The sequence below is a fragment of the Meriones unguiculatus genome, chromosome 1 (assembly GCF_030254825.1).
Source record: "Meriones unguiculatus strain TT.TT164.6M chromosome 1, Bangor_MerUng_6.1, whole genome shotgun sequence".
NCBI lineage: Eukaryota > Metazoa > Chordata > Mammalia > Rodentia > Muridae > Meriones > Meriones unguiculatus.
Window position 1 is genome coordinate 132,204,207 of NC_083349.1, and position 16,064 is coordinate 132,220,270.

At 45.7% G+C, this 16,064-nt stretch overlaps 1 protein-coding gene and 1 pseudogene across 1 annotated transcript; one reads left to right on the forward strand and one right to left on the reverse strand.

Moving 5' to 3' along the window:
* Positions 1–258: 258 nt before the first annotated feature.
* On the reverse strand, positions 259–648 carry LOC110553775 (small nuclear ribonucleoprotein Sm D3-like; annotated as a pseudogene).
* A 3,632-nt stretch (positions 649–4,280) lies between these two features.
* Positions 4,281–10,994, forward strand: Efcab10 (EF-hand calcium binding domain 10). The gene is made up of 4 exons (XM_021645895.2): positions 4,281–4,471; positions 6,993–7,157; positions 7,255–7,342; positions 9,857–10,994. Exons 1-4 carry the CDS (start codon positions 4,345–4,347, stop codon positions 9,891–9,893), a joined length of 417 nt encoding a protein of 138 aa, XP_021501570.1. The 5' UTR covers positions 4,281–4,344; the 3' UTR covers positions 9,894–10,994.
* Positions 10,995–16,064: the final 5,070 nt, after the last annotated feature.

The following is a 16,064-nucleotide window of genomic DNA, read 5'->3' on the forward strand; positions in this document are numbered from 1 at the left end:
CCAACTCCAGAACCAGCTTCTTTTTGTTTTCCTGGTTCATTTTTTTTTCTAACCACAAAACAACTGTATTTTATTTAGCTTAAGTCTCTCTGATACAAAGAGAAATATCAAAAGAAAGCCTAGGACATACACACATGTAACCCCCTCACTCCCCCACCCTACCCCCCCAAAAAAAACCCCTGCCATAACCTAAGAGCAAAAAGAACACCTGCCATAACCTAAGAGCAAAAAGAACAAAGTTCCCTTTAACAGAGAAAATTATCTCTGCTTCTGGAAGATGTTTCCATGCCCCGTTCCACATCCTCTTCCTCTTGCAGCCACTTGGACCTTCCAGATAGCAGCTTTTTCTCAGCCAGCCCCTGAGCCTTGCTCTTTATTTTTCATGCTCTTTATTTTCATGTTGAAAAATACATGGATGCATTTTTCAACATGCCAGGCAGTATCAGCGATTGGCTCTCGGTGCCACGTATGTACACCTGTTCCAGCTGGGCCATCTCTGTACGTGAGCGCAGAGCTGGACAGCTGGCAGTTCATGTTGTCCTCTGCTTCAGTGAGCTTCCCTCGGCACACCTCACCAGGGCCGGTCTCACATGTTACTATGTGGCCCTCAGCCTCGTGCAAGACTTTAACCAGCGGACCGATCGGCATCTTGGCAGGACTCTTCTTGTGCCATCTGCCTTTCCTCGCCAACCAACTGCAGGCTGCTTTTCGGTTCTCGCACGAGTGTTAGAGGCCAAAGGTGTGCAGCAAGGGGGGCCCTGGTTTGTATCTTTATCCCACAAGGCATATGTTGTACTGCTTAAGAGCAGAAACACTTAGTAACAACATGAATATTTATACATTTCTCTTAACTGTAAAAGTTTTGATTATTTTCTTTCGACTTTTGAAATTCTATGTTGTTTTTATAACTCAACTGAAAGGCTCACTGCTTATGCTTTTAGTAAGTGTAACATTTTCATAATATGTCTCTTTCACATCTGTTAACTCAATCCTCAGAGTCTGGACTTGATGATCATTTAATGTTATCATTTCCACTGACAGAGATGCCAGAGTGATAGGGCATTTGAGGCCGTGCACAGGGCATCCTGTGAGCAGCCGCTGGGTGGTTTGTTACATCGATCCTCTCATCTTTTAAATGTGAATTTAGTCTTTTTTTTTTTTCATTTTATACCCCATCACATGCCTCTCACTCCTCTCCTCCCAGTCCCTCCCCCATGCCCCACCCCTTTTCAGAAAAAAGGACCCACTCCAGCCCACTGAATTGCATCAGGACTTAGTACATCCTCTTCTATTGAGGTCAGAGAAGGAAGCCCAGCGAGGGGAATGTGACCAAAAGCAGGCATCCCGAGTCCATGTCAGACACGAGCCATGCTCCCCTTGTTAGGGAACCCACATGAAGACCAAGCTGCCCATCAGTTACATATGTGTCATGCTATGGCCTTGTTGGGCCTCAGGAAACTTCTGGATTGCAGCACTAAGGGTCAGGAGATGCGGTCAGGTGAAAGGGCCAGCTGATAGCTTTAAAGATGGTGGCTGTGGATACCTCGCCACCAAGAGTACCAGAGGGGTGCTGGACACTCAGCTGTCACTTCCTTGAATGTGAAGCATTCACACCAACTAAAGGGGAAACTTAACTAATTGCCACCGGTGGATGAGGGGCTGAATGATCAGTGAGTCAGAGGTGAGTCTGTTGCAGGTAGAGTGGAGATGAGGGATAGGGTCCCAGTGCAGCTCAGACCCCAACGGGAGTGCAAGCACCTGCCAAGAGAGCCTTTGGGAGTCACCAACGGAAGAGTTACAGCTCTGAGGGGCAAAGAATGGAGTTATTACAACTCTGCTCTGGCAAGTTGGGGAGAAAGGTATCCTGACAGCGGGGCAGCCAAGGAATACCGCAAAGTCATACTGCACAGCAGACTTCTGGGAGGGAAACACCCAGGAGGGTGGCTGCCTCTGCTTGGTGGAGAAGCAGCAGAGAACTGAGCAGAACATGGGGGTTTATATACATGGTTTCTTGGAGCGAGGCAGAGCTTTCCAGGGTGGCCTGGGATTAGAGATCCCAGGTGCTCCCTGATCTGGGGCAAACTCAGGGATTGGTGGGATTTTTGTTTTTCCTTGTAGGGTGGGGACTGGCAACTCTCCCTCTTTGGGACTGGGAACTGCTGTTAGAGGCCAGGGAGCTCCTCAGGTGGAAGTGGGTAGGGTGGGAGGTGAGGGTCTGTGCGGGTAAGGGTGTGGGGAGGGAGGAAGGCTGACTGCTTGTGTGCCTCAAGGGGACTGGTCCAGCACCAGGCTAGTCCAGCTGCCTGGAAGCCAGAGGTGTCCAGGGTGTGGGTGCTGCAGGAAAGGTGGAGTTGGGTGAAAAGGCAATAACGAAACACACACATGACATAAATGACTTTTTAAAAAGTGACTGTAAGGTGTTCTCTGTCTCCTACTAGCAGTCTTCAGGGAGTCCAGGTCACAGCTCTTCCTCCTCTGTGGATCCTGAGCTCAGAGATCTCAAAACATTTGGCTGCATTAAAGTTTCTAGGCCTGAAGCAGCTGAAAACTTGAAAATCAAACACAAAGTGAATCTAAGGTGTTTCTGGCAGTGCTGTGTCACGGGCTTCCCTGCAGCCTTGGTTCTGAACACACACAGGCACACTCCGGACTGCCAGTGTGTCATATCATAAAGGGCCAGCAAATGCCACCCAAGCTCAGATTTGAGGAGATGGTATGTAACGAATTGCAGTGTTTTTACTGTATATGCACATTTTCTTCTTGTGCAGAAATAAAATGAGAATGAAGACTTTTAATGTTTTCCTACTGTCACTCAAAAGCATACCATATCTTTGTATTAGCCTGTATTCAAAGTGTTAATTAATTTCTTCATTCACTTATTTATTTATTTTACTGATCTGCCTCTGGTCTTTCAGGGCTGGGATTTTAGGGGTTCACTTCTACATGCTGCTATAAAGTATGAGTTTATGTTTTGTTTGGTGTTGCTGGGGTAAAATCTAGACCAGGGCTCAGAGACTGAGCTAAAAGCCCAGCCCTTTTAAATAGGATCTTCTGGTTTTGTTCGTTTAGATATTTCGGGGTGGTGGTGTTTCCCAGTGCTGGGGAGCTAGCCTCCGGTCTTCACATGCTAGTCAGGGTCTATACTGTTGAGCTAGGTCCCAGTCCCAAATGTTTGATTTTGCCGCCTTGAATTTCATAAAAAGAATAAAAAAGTAAAATCAGAAAAAGGAATTTCTGTCTTGTGGAAAAGAGAGAGTTTCCAGGAATTACTGGAATGGCCTTAAACATCCTCCAGCCATTTTGTATTACGTATCTCTGTGAAGTAGCATTCTCAGCTTTGACAATTATAAAATTAAAATACCAGCCAACTCTGAAAAAACGTAGAAGATGCTCTGCATCTTGTAGTATCAAGTATTCAGCTGGCATTTAATTCCCTACATCAAAACAAGCAAGTACCTACACAAATTCGCTTTCATTGCTAACGAAAAGAAAAACGTTTTGTTTTGATGTAGTTTGTTTTGGTTTTCTAAGGCAAGGATTATGTATCCAAGGCTGGCTTTGACCTCCCTGTGTAGCCAAGGACGACACTGAACCCCTAATCCTCCACCCACAAGTGCTGGGTATACACGCGTGCCTTCAAAGAACTGTTTTAAGATTAATTTCTTTCTAACCGTACATTCAGAATTTATGGATCCATCTTATATACACCAAGCTCACACAGAAGTGTCGAAAGCGTAAAAAGTTTAAGGGACCCTGATGATGTATACAGTTCAACAGAAAACATCCCAAGCTCAGGATCCATAACCTGAGACCTGCCGGAGCATCGCTGCAGGCCGCTCCCCGGGAAAAGGTTATTTACGCCTCTCAGCTGCAACCGTGATTTTGCTGTTGGTGAATCCCGTGTGTTCCTATCACTTAAAGCCTCCTCCTCCTCCTCCTCCTCCTCCTCCTCCTCCTCCCCCTCCTCCCCCCTCCCCCTCCCCTCCCCCTCCCCCTCCCCCTCCTCCTCCTCCTCCTCCTCCTCCTCCTCTCCTCCTCCTCGGACAAACAGGTACAGGAAGCGGGGACCCGGACAGACAGGCCGGGCCTCAGTCGGTGAAAGGGTGAACTCGGCACCACAAGCGTGCGTGTCCTCCCAGACTGCCCGCCACACCCACACGCCCGCCCCAAGGAGGATCCTGGAAGGGCGTTGCCCCGGGGTGGGAGGAGGAGAGGAGGAGGAACCTGGGAGGAGGAGAGGAGGAGGAACCGGGTAGGGACGAGGGAGAAGGCGTGAGGCGTGTCACGTGACTCACCGCGAAGGGGCGGAGTCAAACCGCCCAGACGCTGCCTGGTCGCCTAGCAATGGCTCAGCCAAGCAACAAGAAGGCTCCGGGTAGCCGGGAGCTTCAAGCCAAGGAGTATTTAGAAAAACATCAGATCATGGAGTTGTTGAGCCAACTTACCAGCTTCCTCGTCTTTGTCAGACCAAGTAAGGGTCTTCCCTCCATTGACTTTCTCTACCTCTCCCTAAGTAAAGGGCCCCCGGCCGCCGCTTCGCTCCCGAACCCAGCTCTCTCCCCTCCCCTCCCTGCTTTCAGAGCCCTGCTGGACTCGGTGACCCCCACCGCCGCCCCGACCTTCCACCCTGAGTCAAATGTGATAAACGGCTCTGAGTCTGCGGGTGGCGGAGGCTGGGGACTGCCTACCTTAGGTCCACCCCTTAGGAGTGCGTAGGGCAAGACTGAAAGTCAGTCTCGTCCACTGGAAAATGGAGACAATAGAACGGGATCTAATGGCGACAAGACAGTACAGAAGGATATTAAATGAATTACAGCTGAGTCGGCCTTGGCCGGGCAAGCAACGCATCTTCAATTCCAAGGACGCTCTGATTTATTAAGGAAGCTAAACAATTGCTAGCGTGAGCTGCCAGGGTGAGCCAGTTTTTCCTGGCATGATTACACATTAGGCGCCTTTAAAATTTGGGTTATTTCATAATTTTTGTTGGTGTACGGGAAGACGTTATGTTGGGGTGAAAACAGGATTGCATCCTCCCAGGGCGATTTGAAGCTGTGGGCCTTCGTAAGGACTCTCCAAAATTCGGAAATGCCTGTTTACTTCAGTGGAGAGAAACGGAAGTACCGTTCCAACTCGGAAATAAGCAGAAACCAGTATGGCCACCTAGGAGATGAAAAAAACCGTCCGAAATATTTTATTTTATTTAAAAAAAAAAAGTGTTTATTTAAACGTGTGTGGGTGTTTTGCCTGCATATGTGGCTGTGCGTCATGGGCGTGCCTGGTACCTAAGGAGGTCAGAAGGAAGCGTCAGACCCCCTGACCTGGGAGCGACCGTGTTTAATCATGCTGGGACTTCAACCAGAGCCTCTGCAAGAACAAGTGCTCTTAACTCTCTTTACCATTAAACCTAACACCACATTTAGTACAGCCAGTGTTCACAGTCAGTGCTGTTTTTAGAAAAAGGCCTATAGCTAACATACATACATACTATGCTTTGATTACATTTCCTTTGTTTCTTTCGATTCGTGGTCAACCTAATGAGGCCTAGAATCGTCTGGGGCATGTCTGTAGGGATTATCTTGATTAGGCCAATTGGGCTGGGAAAACGTGTGCAGGATTAGGATCTTGGACATACAAGGGGAAAGTGAGCAGAGCAGAAGCGACCACCTCTTTGCTTCCTGCTCCAGGGCCTTCCCTGACTTGTTAGATTTTAGTTTGGAACTGTGAGGCAAAATAAACCCCTCCTCCCTTAGGCTGCTTTTGGCAGAGTATTTTAGCATAGCAACAGAAAAGTAACTTAGACAGAGATACACACTTCAAGTATTTGTTAATGGAGTATTTGTTATATGCAGAGAATCCAGGCATTGCCATTAAAGATGGCGGACACTTTTAATCCCAGCACGTGGGAGGCAGAGGCAGGCAGATCTCTGAGTTCAAAGCCAGCCTGGTCTACAGAGTGAGTTCCAGGACAGCCAGGGCTACACAGAGAAACCCTGTCTTGAAAAATCAAATAATATATACATACATACATACACGCAGACATATATATATGTAATATATATGCACACATATATGTATATACATACATAGAGAGATATGTAGAAGACAGTATGGTGAAATAAGATTGGTCACAAATTCTAGCAGTTGAAGTTGGTGATTGGTCCATTATCCTTTCCTTTAGGTTGTTTTTACTTTTATTTATGTGTACATCTGTCTTAAGTATATGCCATATGTGTGCGTGTGCCTAAAGAGGCCATACGAAGGCATTAGGTCTTCTGGACTGGAGTTAGAGGCTATTGTGAGCTACTTGAGGTAGGTGCTGGGAACAGAACATGGATTCTTTGCAAGAACAAGTATTACTAAATGCTGAGTCAGCTCCTCTGTCCCAACAGCCTTAAAATTACTTGTCACCAATAACTTACAAATGATTTTTAGAAAAGGTAAGCATAAAACCTAATATTCAAAGAATAAGACGCAGTGATAGCCATCTTCTGCCATGACTGTCGCATGTTTTCTTTTTTTGGAAAGTGGATTGAGTTTTTCATTTTTAAATCATTTCAGTAGAAGAGCCTTTTGGCACAGAGCACCGCTTCTGTGTTAGAACTAAACATTCGGCCACCTCATCAGAAGACTGCTTTTGTCTAGGACTATGTTTCTGTCACCTCCATTTTAGCTGGTCACCTCCTTGCCTGCATCACACCATCCCCGTCTTTCTGATTTCCACCTCTGTCTGCAAGTTAGGTCATCTGGGGAGAGTTTAGAAAATGCCCAGGTGCAGACTGGTGAGGGCCACCCGTCACCCGAGGCAGAGCGCTGCTAGGCCTGGTTTCCTAAGGGAGCTCTGTCGCACTGTAAGTTGCACTGAAGCAATGACTGCATCCGGGTGCCTTGCGGAGGACCTTGAGCACGGGCATGCGGTGACTCTTAAGGGACGATTTCTACCTGTGACACAGCTTCATTTCACGTAAGAATGAGTCTCAACTACCTATTTGCAGAAGACCCGAGAGAGTACTTAATCATTCTTTTGGAACGGCTGAGACTCGCGAAGAGGACAGACCTGACGTACCCGTACTTCATGAACAGCTCTAACATCCTGTCCATGTTTGAGATGATGGACTCCTCCGGCAGAGGCTGCATCTCGTTCGTGCAATATAAAGAAGGTCAGTGTGACCCATGCACCGGAGGAGGAGACCAGTCACTTTCTCTACCTGAAAGAGATTCTGGTTTGTAAAGTTGCGTTTCTTTTCACTTTTGCAGCACTAAAGAACCTGGGTCTGTGTACTGCAGATGAAGTTTTGAATGATGATGGACATATGATAACTCTGGAGAAATTCAGGGATGAAGTGTAAGTTTTTAAAGATATTTTAGTAATATGGTATGATATTAATACCATTGTGTATAGAGAACCACTACCCTTTCGTGTGTGTGTGTGTGTGTGTGTGTGTATTTGTCATGGCACTCATGGAGGCCAGAGTGTCAGTTTTCACCTCCCATATTGTCTCTTTGTTGTTTGCCAGTACAGTGTGTACCCTAGGCTAGCCAGCTCATGAGGTTCCAGGATTCTCTGTCTCCACCCAAATCTTGCTGTAGAAGCACCAAGTTTACCTTACAGTGTTAGCTTTGCATGGGTTCCGGGGCTTCAAACTCAGGTCCTCGCAGTTGTGCAGCAAGCCTTTTACCCACCAAGCCATCTCTCTGCACTCCCATGGCCCTGTTGAGAGAAATATTTTATCCCCTTTAACTTTCAGCCATCAGGAAGTGAAGGCAGGGAAGCTCGCCCTAGGAAGAAGAGGGACAATGGTAGAGATAGAGAGGGAGTGTCTGAGGCAGTTCATTCTTTTCTCATTAGAAAACCACATCATGCTTTTAAACCCAGCACTCAGGAGGCAGAAGCAGGCAGATCTCTGTGAGTTCAAGGACAGCCTAATCTACATCATGCATTCCAGCACAGGCAGGGCTATGTAGAAAGACCCTGTCTAACAAGTCAATCTCTCACTCTCTTTCAGAAAATAGAATAGAGTGTATCTTAAAACAGTTTCTCAAAATTGCATTCTATAAAGTAAATATCAACAATGTAGGCTCTGTGCATGCTTGACAATGAATTTTTTGGGATTTTATTTTTGTTTTGTGTGTATGGGTGTTCTCCTGAGTGTTGTGTACCACGTGCATGCAGTGCCCACAGAGGACAGAAGAGGGCACCGTATACCATAGGCATGGGGTTACAGCCTGTTGTGAGCATTGAACCCAGGTCCTCTGGAAGAGCAGCCTCCTAACAAACAGCTGAGCCATCTCTCCAGGCCCCAGCCCGGCAATTTTAGAGTGAGATATTACAGCATCGAGTGTGCTAAAAAATTGCGATGTCAGAAAAAACAAAAATGAAACAAAACAAAACTGGGATAAAATTTTATAGCTGTAGAAATCTTCTTCTAGCTAATTAAACTCAATTCATGTAAAAGCTTTCCTCAACGAGGATTTATTAACTCGGGGATCATTGCTCGGGCTGGGGATGTTGATGGGAGTACTTGCCTTGTATGATCTCGAATACCACACACAGAGTACCTATTACTCCCAAGACCAAGGAAATGGTAAAAGGGGAGGGGGAACCTTTAAGATTTTCTTTTTCTTTTCTTTTCTTTTCTTTTTTTTTTTTTTTTTTTTTTTTTTGGTCTCAGATCAGGGAGATGGCTCATGTGGCAAAGGGCTTGTTGCACAACTATAAGGACCCAACTTCAAATTCTGAGCTCCCATGTAAAAGCTGGGCACGGCGGCACATGCCTGCAACCCTGGCACTGGGAAAAGCGGCTGTGTCTCTGGAGCTCACTGGCCAGCTAGTCTAGCTTAACCAGTGAGCTCCAGGTTCACTGAGACCTTGTCTAAAGAGTAAGGTGGAAAGCAACTGAGGAAGACACCTAGCATCAACCTCTGGCCTCCACTTGCACGTACTCCAAACCACACCTAGACACACACACAAAGGATTTTCAGCTCACCAGCTTCCCAAATGTTAGTGCAGGCAGATGACTAAATCGGTAGCGGGTGTCTAAATGTTTCAGCCAGAGAAAAAGGTTTGCCGTCGTCACAAGAAATGGAACTAGAAACTGGGTTGTTGCTTAGTGACAAAGTACTTGGCATTGACATGAAAGCATGGAGTTTGCTTCCTAGGACCCACGTAAAAAGTCCTACGCAATGACACACACTTGTAATGCCTTCCTGTGGGAGGCACAGACAGAAGCAACGCTGGGACTTGCCCAAAGCCCCGTCTCCAAAACAAGTTGGCCATCTTGAGGAACAATACCCGAGGCTGACCTCTGACCGCCACAGGCACGCAAACGTGCGTCCACATGTGTGGAACACACGTATGTTCCACACATGCACACTTAAACACACCTTCAGGGGAGTGCACACACAAGTACAACTAAGAAATACTTTTCATGGAAGGGCGCCAAAAACAGAGCATTAAGAACAATCATAGCTTAACCACCACCTCAGGAAACTTCTTTCTTGGGGGTCAGGGGGCCGAGACAGACAGGATCTCACTATGCTGCCCAGGCAAGTCTTCAGCTCTCAGTGAGCCTCCTCCCTCAGCCCCCAGAGTGCTGGGATTGTACTACCTTCCACTATCCCGCCTCACAGTGCACTTCTTATATAAACACACTGAATTCCTAAACTGTATACAGGAACCTCCGCGACCAACTGCCTCTGTAAGTATTTCTCCCACGCATCGGCTGTTTTCTCCAACGGCGCCCCTGATTAGCGCAGTGGAGGGCAGGTGTGGCTGACTCCTGCTCTCTCGTTGTCTGCAGATTTGTAAAGCAATCGCTCTGCTTCTCCCAGCTGAGTTTACTCTTCTTTGTCTCCTTAGGAACAAGAGGATGGAGAAAATATGGTCAGCATTTTAGCGGCATCGTAACTCACGAGAATAAACGATTCTACCAAGTTTTCATTTGTCCAGTTTCATTAATTCAGAAATTTCTCAGACAACTTTTATCCAACTGTCATTTTTGTCAAACAACCATTTTCTCAAAGACATGCTATTTTCCATTGTTAGGCCAGTTTGTCCTCAAATTAAGCAGACTCTCAGAATCTTGCTCATCTGGCTTACACATTCCGACTTCCTTTAAGGCTGCTGTGGCAGGAAGGTACTTGAAAGCTGACTGCAGGACATCTTCCAGAAGTACTGCAGAAATGATGTTTAAATTCAGAACATTGCCGGCTTCTACACTGTGTAGGAAGACAAGAAAGAAGGGGGTTGGGGAGGATCCTCTATTGCACCATAGGATGGCAATGACCTTTGGAAGGCTACACAGCCATTTTGACCATCTGTGTGCCACCCTGGGTCTGCTTTTTCCCTCGGGGAAAACCAATGTTGAGCCTATAAAGGCTTTCTTTTTTCTTTCTTTACTTTTCTTTTTTTGGACAAAGTTTCATGCACTCCAGGCTGACCTTGAACAAGTTGAACAAGGATGTGTAGCTGAGGATGACCTTGAACTTCTGGTCTTCCTGCCTTCATCTCCCATCTTCTGGGATCGAAGGTTTCTCCACACACCCAGTTTATACTGTGCAGGCTCAAACCCAGGGCTTTGTGCAAGCAGCAAGGAATCTACCAACTGAGCCACATCCCCAGTCCCTCAAAGCATTTTGAGTGGAGGCACATAGCAGAAAATATCACCTTTACTTAGCTAAAAGCCATTATATTTTCTTAAGATTAATAACAAGACTAAAATGTAAGTCTACTAACATATACTGTAGTGATTTGAATAAGAATCATTTACATGAGCCCCTATAAACTCATATATTTTAATGCTCAGACCAGGGAGTAAAATTGTTTGGAAGGATTAGAAGGATTAGGTCCCTCTATCTCTGCCTGCCTGCCCCCTTTCTCTCTCACACTTGCTCTCACTCTCTCTTCCTGTGCATCTTGATGTAGCTCTCAGCTACTGCTCCAGTGCCTGCCTGTGTGCTGACACGTGCCTTGTTTAATGCATTAAAGCTTTGAAACTATAAGCAAGTCCCCAGTGAATGTTTTCTCTTATAAGAGTTGTGTTGCATGGTGTCTGCACAAACAATAGAACAGTGATTAAGACGCATGCAACCTTCCAGGAGACAGGAAGGGCAGGTAGAATTCTTGAAGAAGAAAAAAGATTCTCAGTGTTCACAAGCCTCAAGTTTGGATATTTAGACTGTTGTTTGAGTTTATCGTGGTAGTGCAGGATAGCCTAGCATGGTAATCCCCTGCCTCAGCTTCTTGAGTGCTTTTGTTACAACTGTGTACCACCAATCCCAGTTACACTTACTTTGTACTTTCCAATATGAGTGCTTATTTCTTTTCAATGTAATCATGGTGGGTTAGGATCAGAGTCAGTGTCAGGGATAGGGTCAAGATTAAGGTTACTCAGGGTTAGGTTAGTGGTTAGTAGTTAGATGATGGGGTGAGGGATACAGTCAGGGTTTGGGGATAGGGTTAGAGTTAAGAACAGGACAATAATGGGAGAGCTCAGAACAACAGTCTGTAAGCTTAACAGCACACAATGTCATTGTTAAACACATGCTCAAGTTGGGGTGTGTGTGTGTGGGGGGGAACAGCTACATAATGGCTTGTTTGTAAAAACCATTGTACTTTACTGCAGTGAAAAGTGAATCCTGTTTACATCTTAATGGCTTTTTACTCACACAACCCTGAAGTTGCTTTCACCAGATCTGCTGTGTGTGTTTGTTTCTAGTTAAAGCAGGTTGTTACAAACACAGCTAAAATGGCAACACTTTTACCAGCACTAGCACTTCCGTGTGTCGGTGCTGTGTTTGTTTCTAGTTAAGCAGGTTGTTACAAACACAGCTAAAATGGCAACACTTTTACAAGCACTAGCACTTCCGTGTCCGTGCACCTCACGGAGCAGTACTGTGAGACAAGTGGTGATTGTTTGGCAAGAAAGCGGAGCACATGAATTTATTATTGTAGCACTTCAAAAGGACATATTTAATATTAGATTTAGAGTTAGTTTAGATTTAGAGTTCTGGTTAAGAACAAGAAAGAAAAATAGAGCAGAGCGGAAGACTTTTTACCACCACTCAATGTTATGTTTAGAAAACACACAAGTAACTAAAGCACCACCTAGTGGCGTTTTGGCAAATAACACCGTATTTCTACTGCAGCGAAAATTAAATTCCATTGACGTTCAAGATGCTTGCAGCAGAACAGCTGTGTGTACGTTCTGAGGTAAAGCAAGTTGGTTAAGAAACACAGTGAAAGCAGTGGCACTTTTCCAAGAGCAAGAACTTTGTTATACCAATGCAAAGTGATACAGACTAAGAGAAGTGGTGATTGTTTTCTAAGAAAGCAGAGCACACACTGCACAGGGGTTAGGGCTAGGCTTAGGGCTAAGAGCAGTGATAACAGAACCAAGTACAAAATTATAAGTCTTAAAAGCACATGGTGTCATCTTTAGAAAAAGATGTGCAAAAGTGAAAAATCACTACCCAGTGGGGTATTTGCAAAAACCTTGGCACTTCTATTATTGTGCAATCCAAATCCCACTTACAACGGCATGGTCAGTTTTTCTCCTGCAACTCTGAAGTTGCTTTAATCGGAACAGCTGTTTGTATATTTTTAGGTAAAGCAGGCTTGTTAAAATCACAGTGAAAAATGCTGGTGCTTTTTTTCTTTCTTTCTTTCTTTTTTTAAACAAGAGCAAAAACTTTGTTAAACCGATGTACCTCAGAGTGAAGTCCTGGCTATCATATACATGCCTGGGAAGAAGCCCTGAGTGTCCTGCACCCACATGAGAAGAAGCCCTGTATATCATGTGCCCACATGGAACACATCCTGGATATCCTGTACCCTCATGATGCAAGATCCCAGACGTGTTGAATCGCCATTGGAGGATGACTATCATACCCGCAGAGGCAGAAATCCAGGCTATCATGTAACTTCGCAGGAAGATAAAGTGTATTTCATTTTTCTGTGTTGGGAGTAGCCGTGGATAGAGCATTTCCACATGATAAGCAGGCCTGAATATATCGTACCTGTACAGGAAGCAGTTTTGCATATTATGGACCTGCAATGGACAAAGTCACGGATATCACACGCCTGTATGGCAAACAGTCCAGGGCATTGGTACCTACGTGGTAAGAAGTACTTGGTACTGTGTACACACTAAAGGAAAAAATGATGAATATCATGTGCCTGCATGGGAAGCCCTCCTAAATGTGTGCTATGTGTGTGGGACCAAGACCTCTATATGATGTACCCACTTGGATGTCCTGGATATCATTTATATACCTGGGAAACAGTCCTGGACGTCATGAACCTGCATGGTTAAAAAGTACATGATGTCATGTGCTTGCATATGCAGTTCTGCGTGTCAGCTACCTGCACGGGGAATGGTCCTGGATTTTAAGTCTCCACATGAGAAGCAGTCCCGAGTGGGTTGTCCTTGAATGAGAGGAGGTGATGTATATCATGGACCCGCATGGGAAGCCGTCTTAGGGAATGATCTGGAAATCATTCACCAGTGCGGTGTGAAGGCCTGTCTATCCTGTGCTCACGTGTACGGAGCGCTGAATATCACGTGTCTGCATGGAAAGACGTGTGCATCATGTGCCGTTATGGAGAGCAACGCTGGATGTTGAACAGGAGTCTGGAAAACAGCCCGGCGTCTCATGCAGCCGCACGGGTAACACTCCTGGAAATACTGTCCCCCAGTGGGAAGACATTCTGGACGTTATTTTTCCACATGTGAAGAATTCTTACATAACAAGAATTCTTACTGCAAGTACCCTCATGGCAAGCAGGCCATGATCTCATGTACCCCACTATGAAACAGTCCTGTTTGTCAGGTTCCCATGTGGGTTGGCATCCTGTATATCATGGAACAAAGTCTTGTACCCACATGGAAAAATTCGTGTATATCATATAACTGCATAGGAACCAGTTCTAGATGTCATATAACTGTCCTTGATGTCATGTATCGGCACTGGACCCAGTGCAAGGGCAGCAGTCCTGGGTATCACGTATCTGCTCAGAATGAATTCCTCCATCCCACGTGCCAGCACATGAAGCTGTTTGTATGTCCTGTGTCTGCATGGTGAGCAGACATGTGTGTGTAGTGCTTGCATGGAATGAAGTCCTGGAATCTTGTATCACTTGGAAAGAAGTCCTAGCTCTTGTGCATCTGCCTGTAAGCAATTCTGAGTCTCATGTCCCCACATGGGAAGTAGTCCTGCACACATACCATGTGTCCATATTGAAAGAATGTTGCATCTATGTGCCCATATTGGAAGCAGTTGTGGCTTCCAATACGGGCACATAGAACTGGTTATCTTGTCCCAACATTAGAAGAAGTCCTGCATCTCATACGCCATCACAAGTCTGTATGTGAAATACCCCCCAAGGGAAGCAATTTAGAATACCAGGTCCATGCATATGTGGAGCATGCACGGAGGTGAGTCCCGGCTGTCTTACACCATTATCAACAGTAGTCCTGAATATTATGTGACAATATGGGGAAAAATTCTGGATAGTATGTGCCACAGATGTTTCTCTGGAAGAATCAGACTCATGGGAATCAGAGGTCCCAGCTTTCTTCACAGGCAGGAGAGGTGTATTCCAGGGTGACTGGCAGAGCTCCAGGATTCCTGTCTCTTCAAGCCAGACAATATGGACTGCAATTTCCCCTGCTGTTCCTGGGTTATTGGGTGTTGTTTAATCTGAACAGAGGTAGCTGAACCGGTTAGTTGAACAATTACAGAAGCTTGGTGCTGTGCTCGTCCTGGGAGGAGGTGGTGATGATTTATTCTGACAGAGGGTGAGACATAGACATTTTTCTCGCTATCTGTACATCTAACCAAGTCTCATCATCAGAGAAGGTGACAGAGGCTTTCAGTTTCTGTAAAAGGTCTTGCTCGAGTCGGTTCTCTGTTGTTAAACACTCCTAAAGCTATCTGCAGCACCTGGGACCTACTTATATTCTTCTACCCTTTAAACTTTTTTTCTAATATGGGCCAACTAAGTGATAAGGAATTTTTTTTTTGTAATTTATTCATTTTATATCCCGATTGTAGGCCCCTCCCTGGTCTTCTCCTGGTCCTACCCTCCATTCTTCTTCCCCGCTATCCTCCTCTCCTAGTCCTCAGAAGCAAGAAGCCCTCCTCCCTTACCATCTGACCCAGCCTACCAAGTCTCATCAGGAGTGCCTGGATCCTCTTCCTCTGTGGCCTGGCAAGGCTATTCCACCAGAGGGAAGTCAAAAGAGTCCATGTCAGAGGCAGCCCCTGCTCCCCTTAGGAGGCAAGAGAATTTTTTAAAAAAAATCAACTGTCATTAGTCTTTCTACAAACTACATAGTGAAATTGCTTAAAGTCTCTTTGTTTAGTGTTGGACAGAAGAGAATTTGTTCTGTCCAGGCTGCATTTTCTGCCAGCAGTCCCCACTGCCCAGCCCAGGGACTGTTCTTTACTTTAAAATTTTTTTTTCAGAGAATGGTGATTTTACAGATTACTGATTGAAAAATATACATAAGTTATTAGGAAAGAGAAAGGAGTAGAACTTTCTCTTTTCCTTCAGGCTCAACCCAGGAGGACTTTGTCCCTTCCTCAGGGCTGCTTAGAGCAGGCACAGAGCAGAGAGAATGCTCACTTTGGGGGAACTATTTTCTGTTTCCTGTGTGCATTCTGCTAAGACTGCAGAAAGCATCCTGGAAGAGGCCTGGGCTCCCCCGACCTCCACACAGCGACCAACCCTGACTGGGAGCAGGAGTCAAGCAACAAAGCAAGTTGTTGGTCAGGGTTGCCTAAGAGACTTCTAAACATTATAAGGTATTGCTACTGTCGTTGGTTGGACCCTCGAGGGTAAGTTTCTGTTAATGATGACACCATGCACATCAGACTCAGAGCCTAAAGGGTCTGAGGCGGAATTGATCCAGAAGTCTCCTCTATGAAGACTAGCTTTCACTGCACACGAGTCACCATACAAGCTTTCAGGGAGGGAAACAACCAGCAGTCATTACACAGCTATGATGCCCATGAACCACCTCAATGGTCAGAATGACATAATAACCCCATGGGTCCAGTAGTGC

Coding starts and splice junctions, on each gene's coding strand:
- Efcab10 (XM_021645895.2), top strand. CDS start 4,345: ATGGCTCAGCCAAGCAACAAGAAGGCTCCGGGTAGCCGGGAGCTTCAA. Junction 4,472..6,992: donor CCTCGTCTTTGTCAGACCAA/GTAAGGGTCTTC, acceptor ACCTATTTGCAG/AAGACCCGAGAGAGTACTTA. Junction 7,343..9,856: donor GAGAAATTCAGGGATGAAGT/GTAAGTTTTTAA, acceptor TTGTCTCCTTAG/GAACAAGAGGATGGAGAAAA.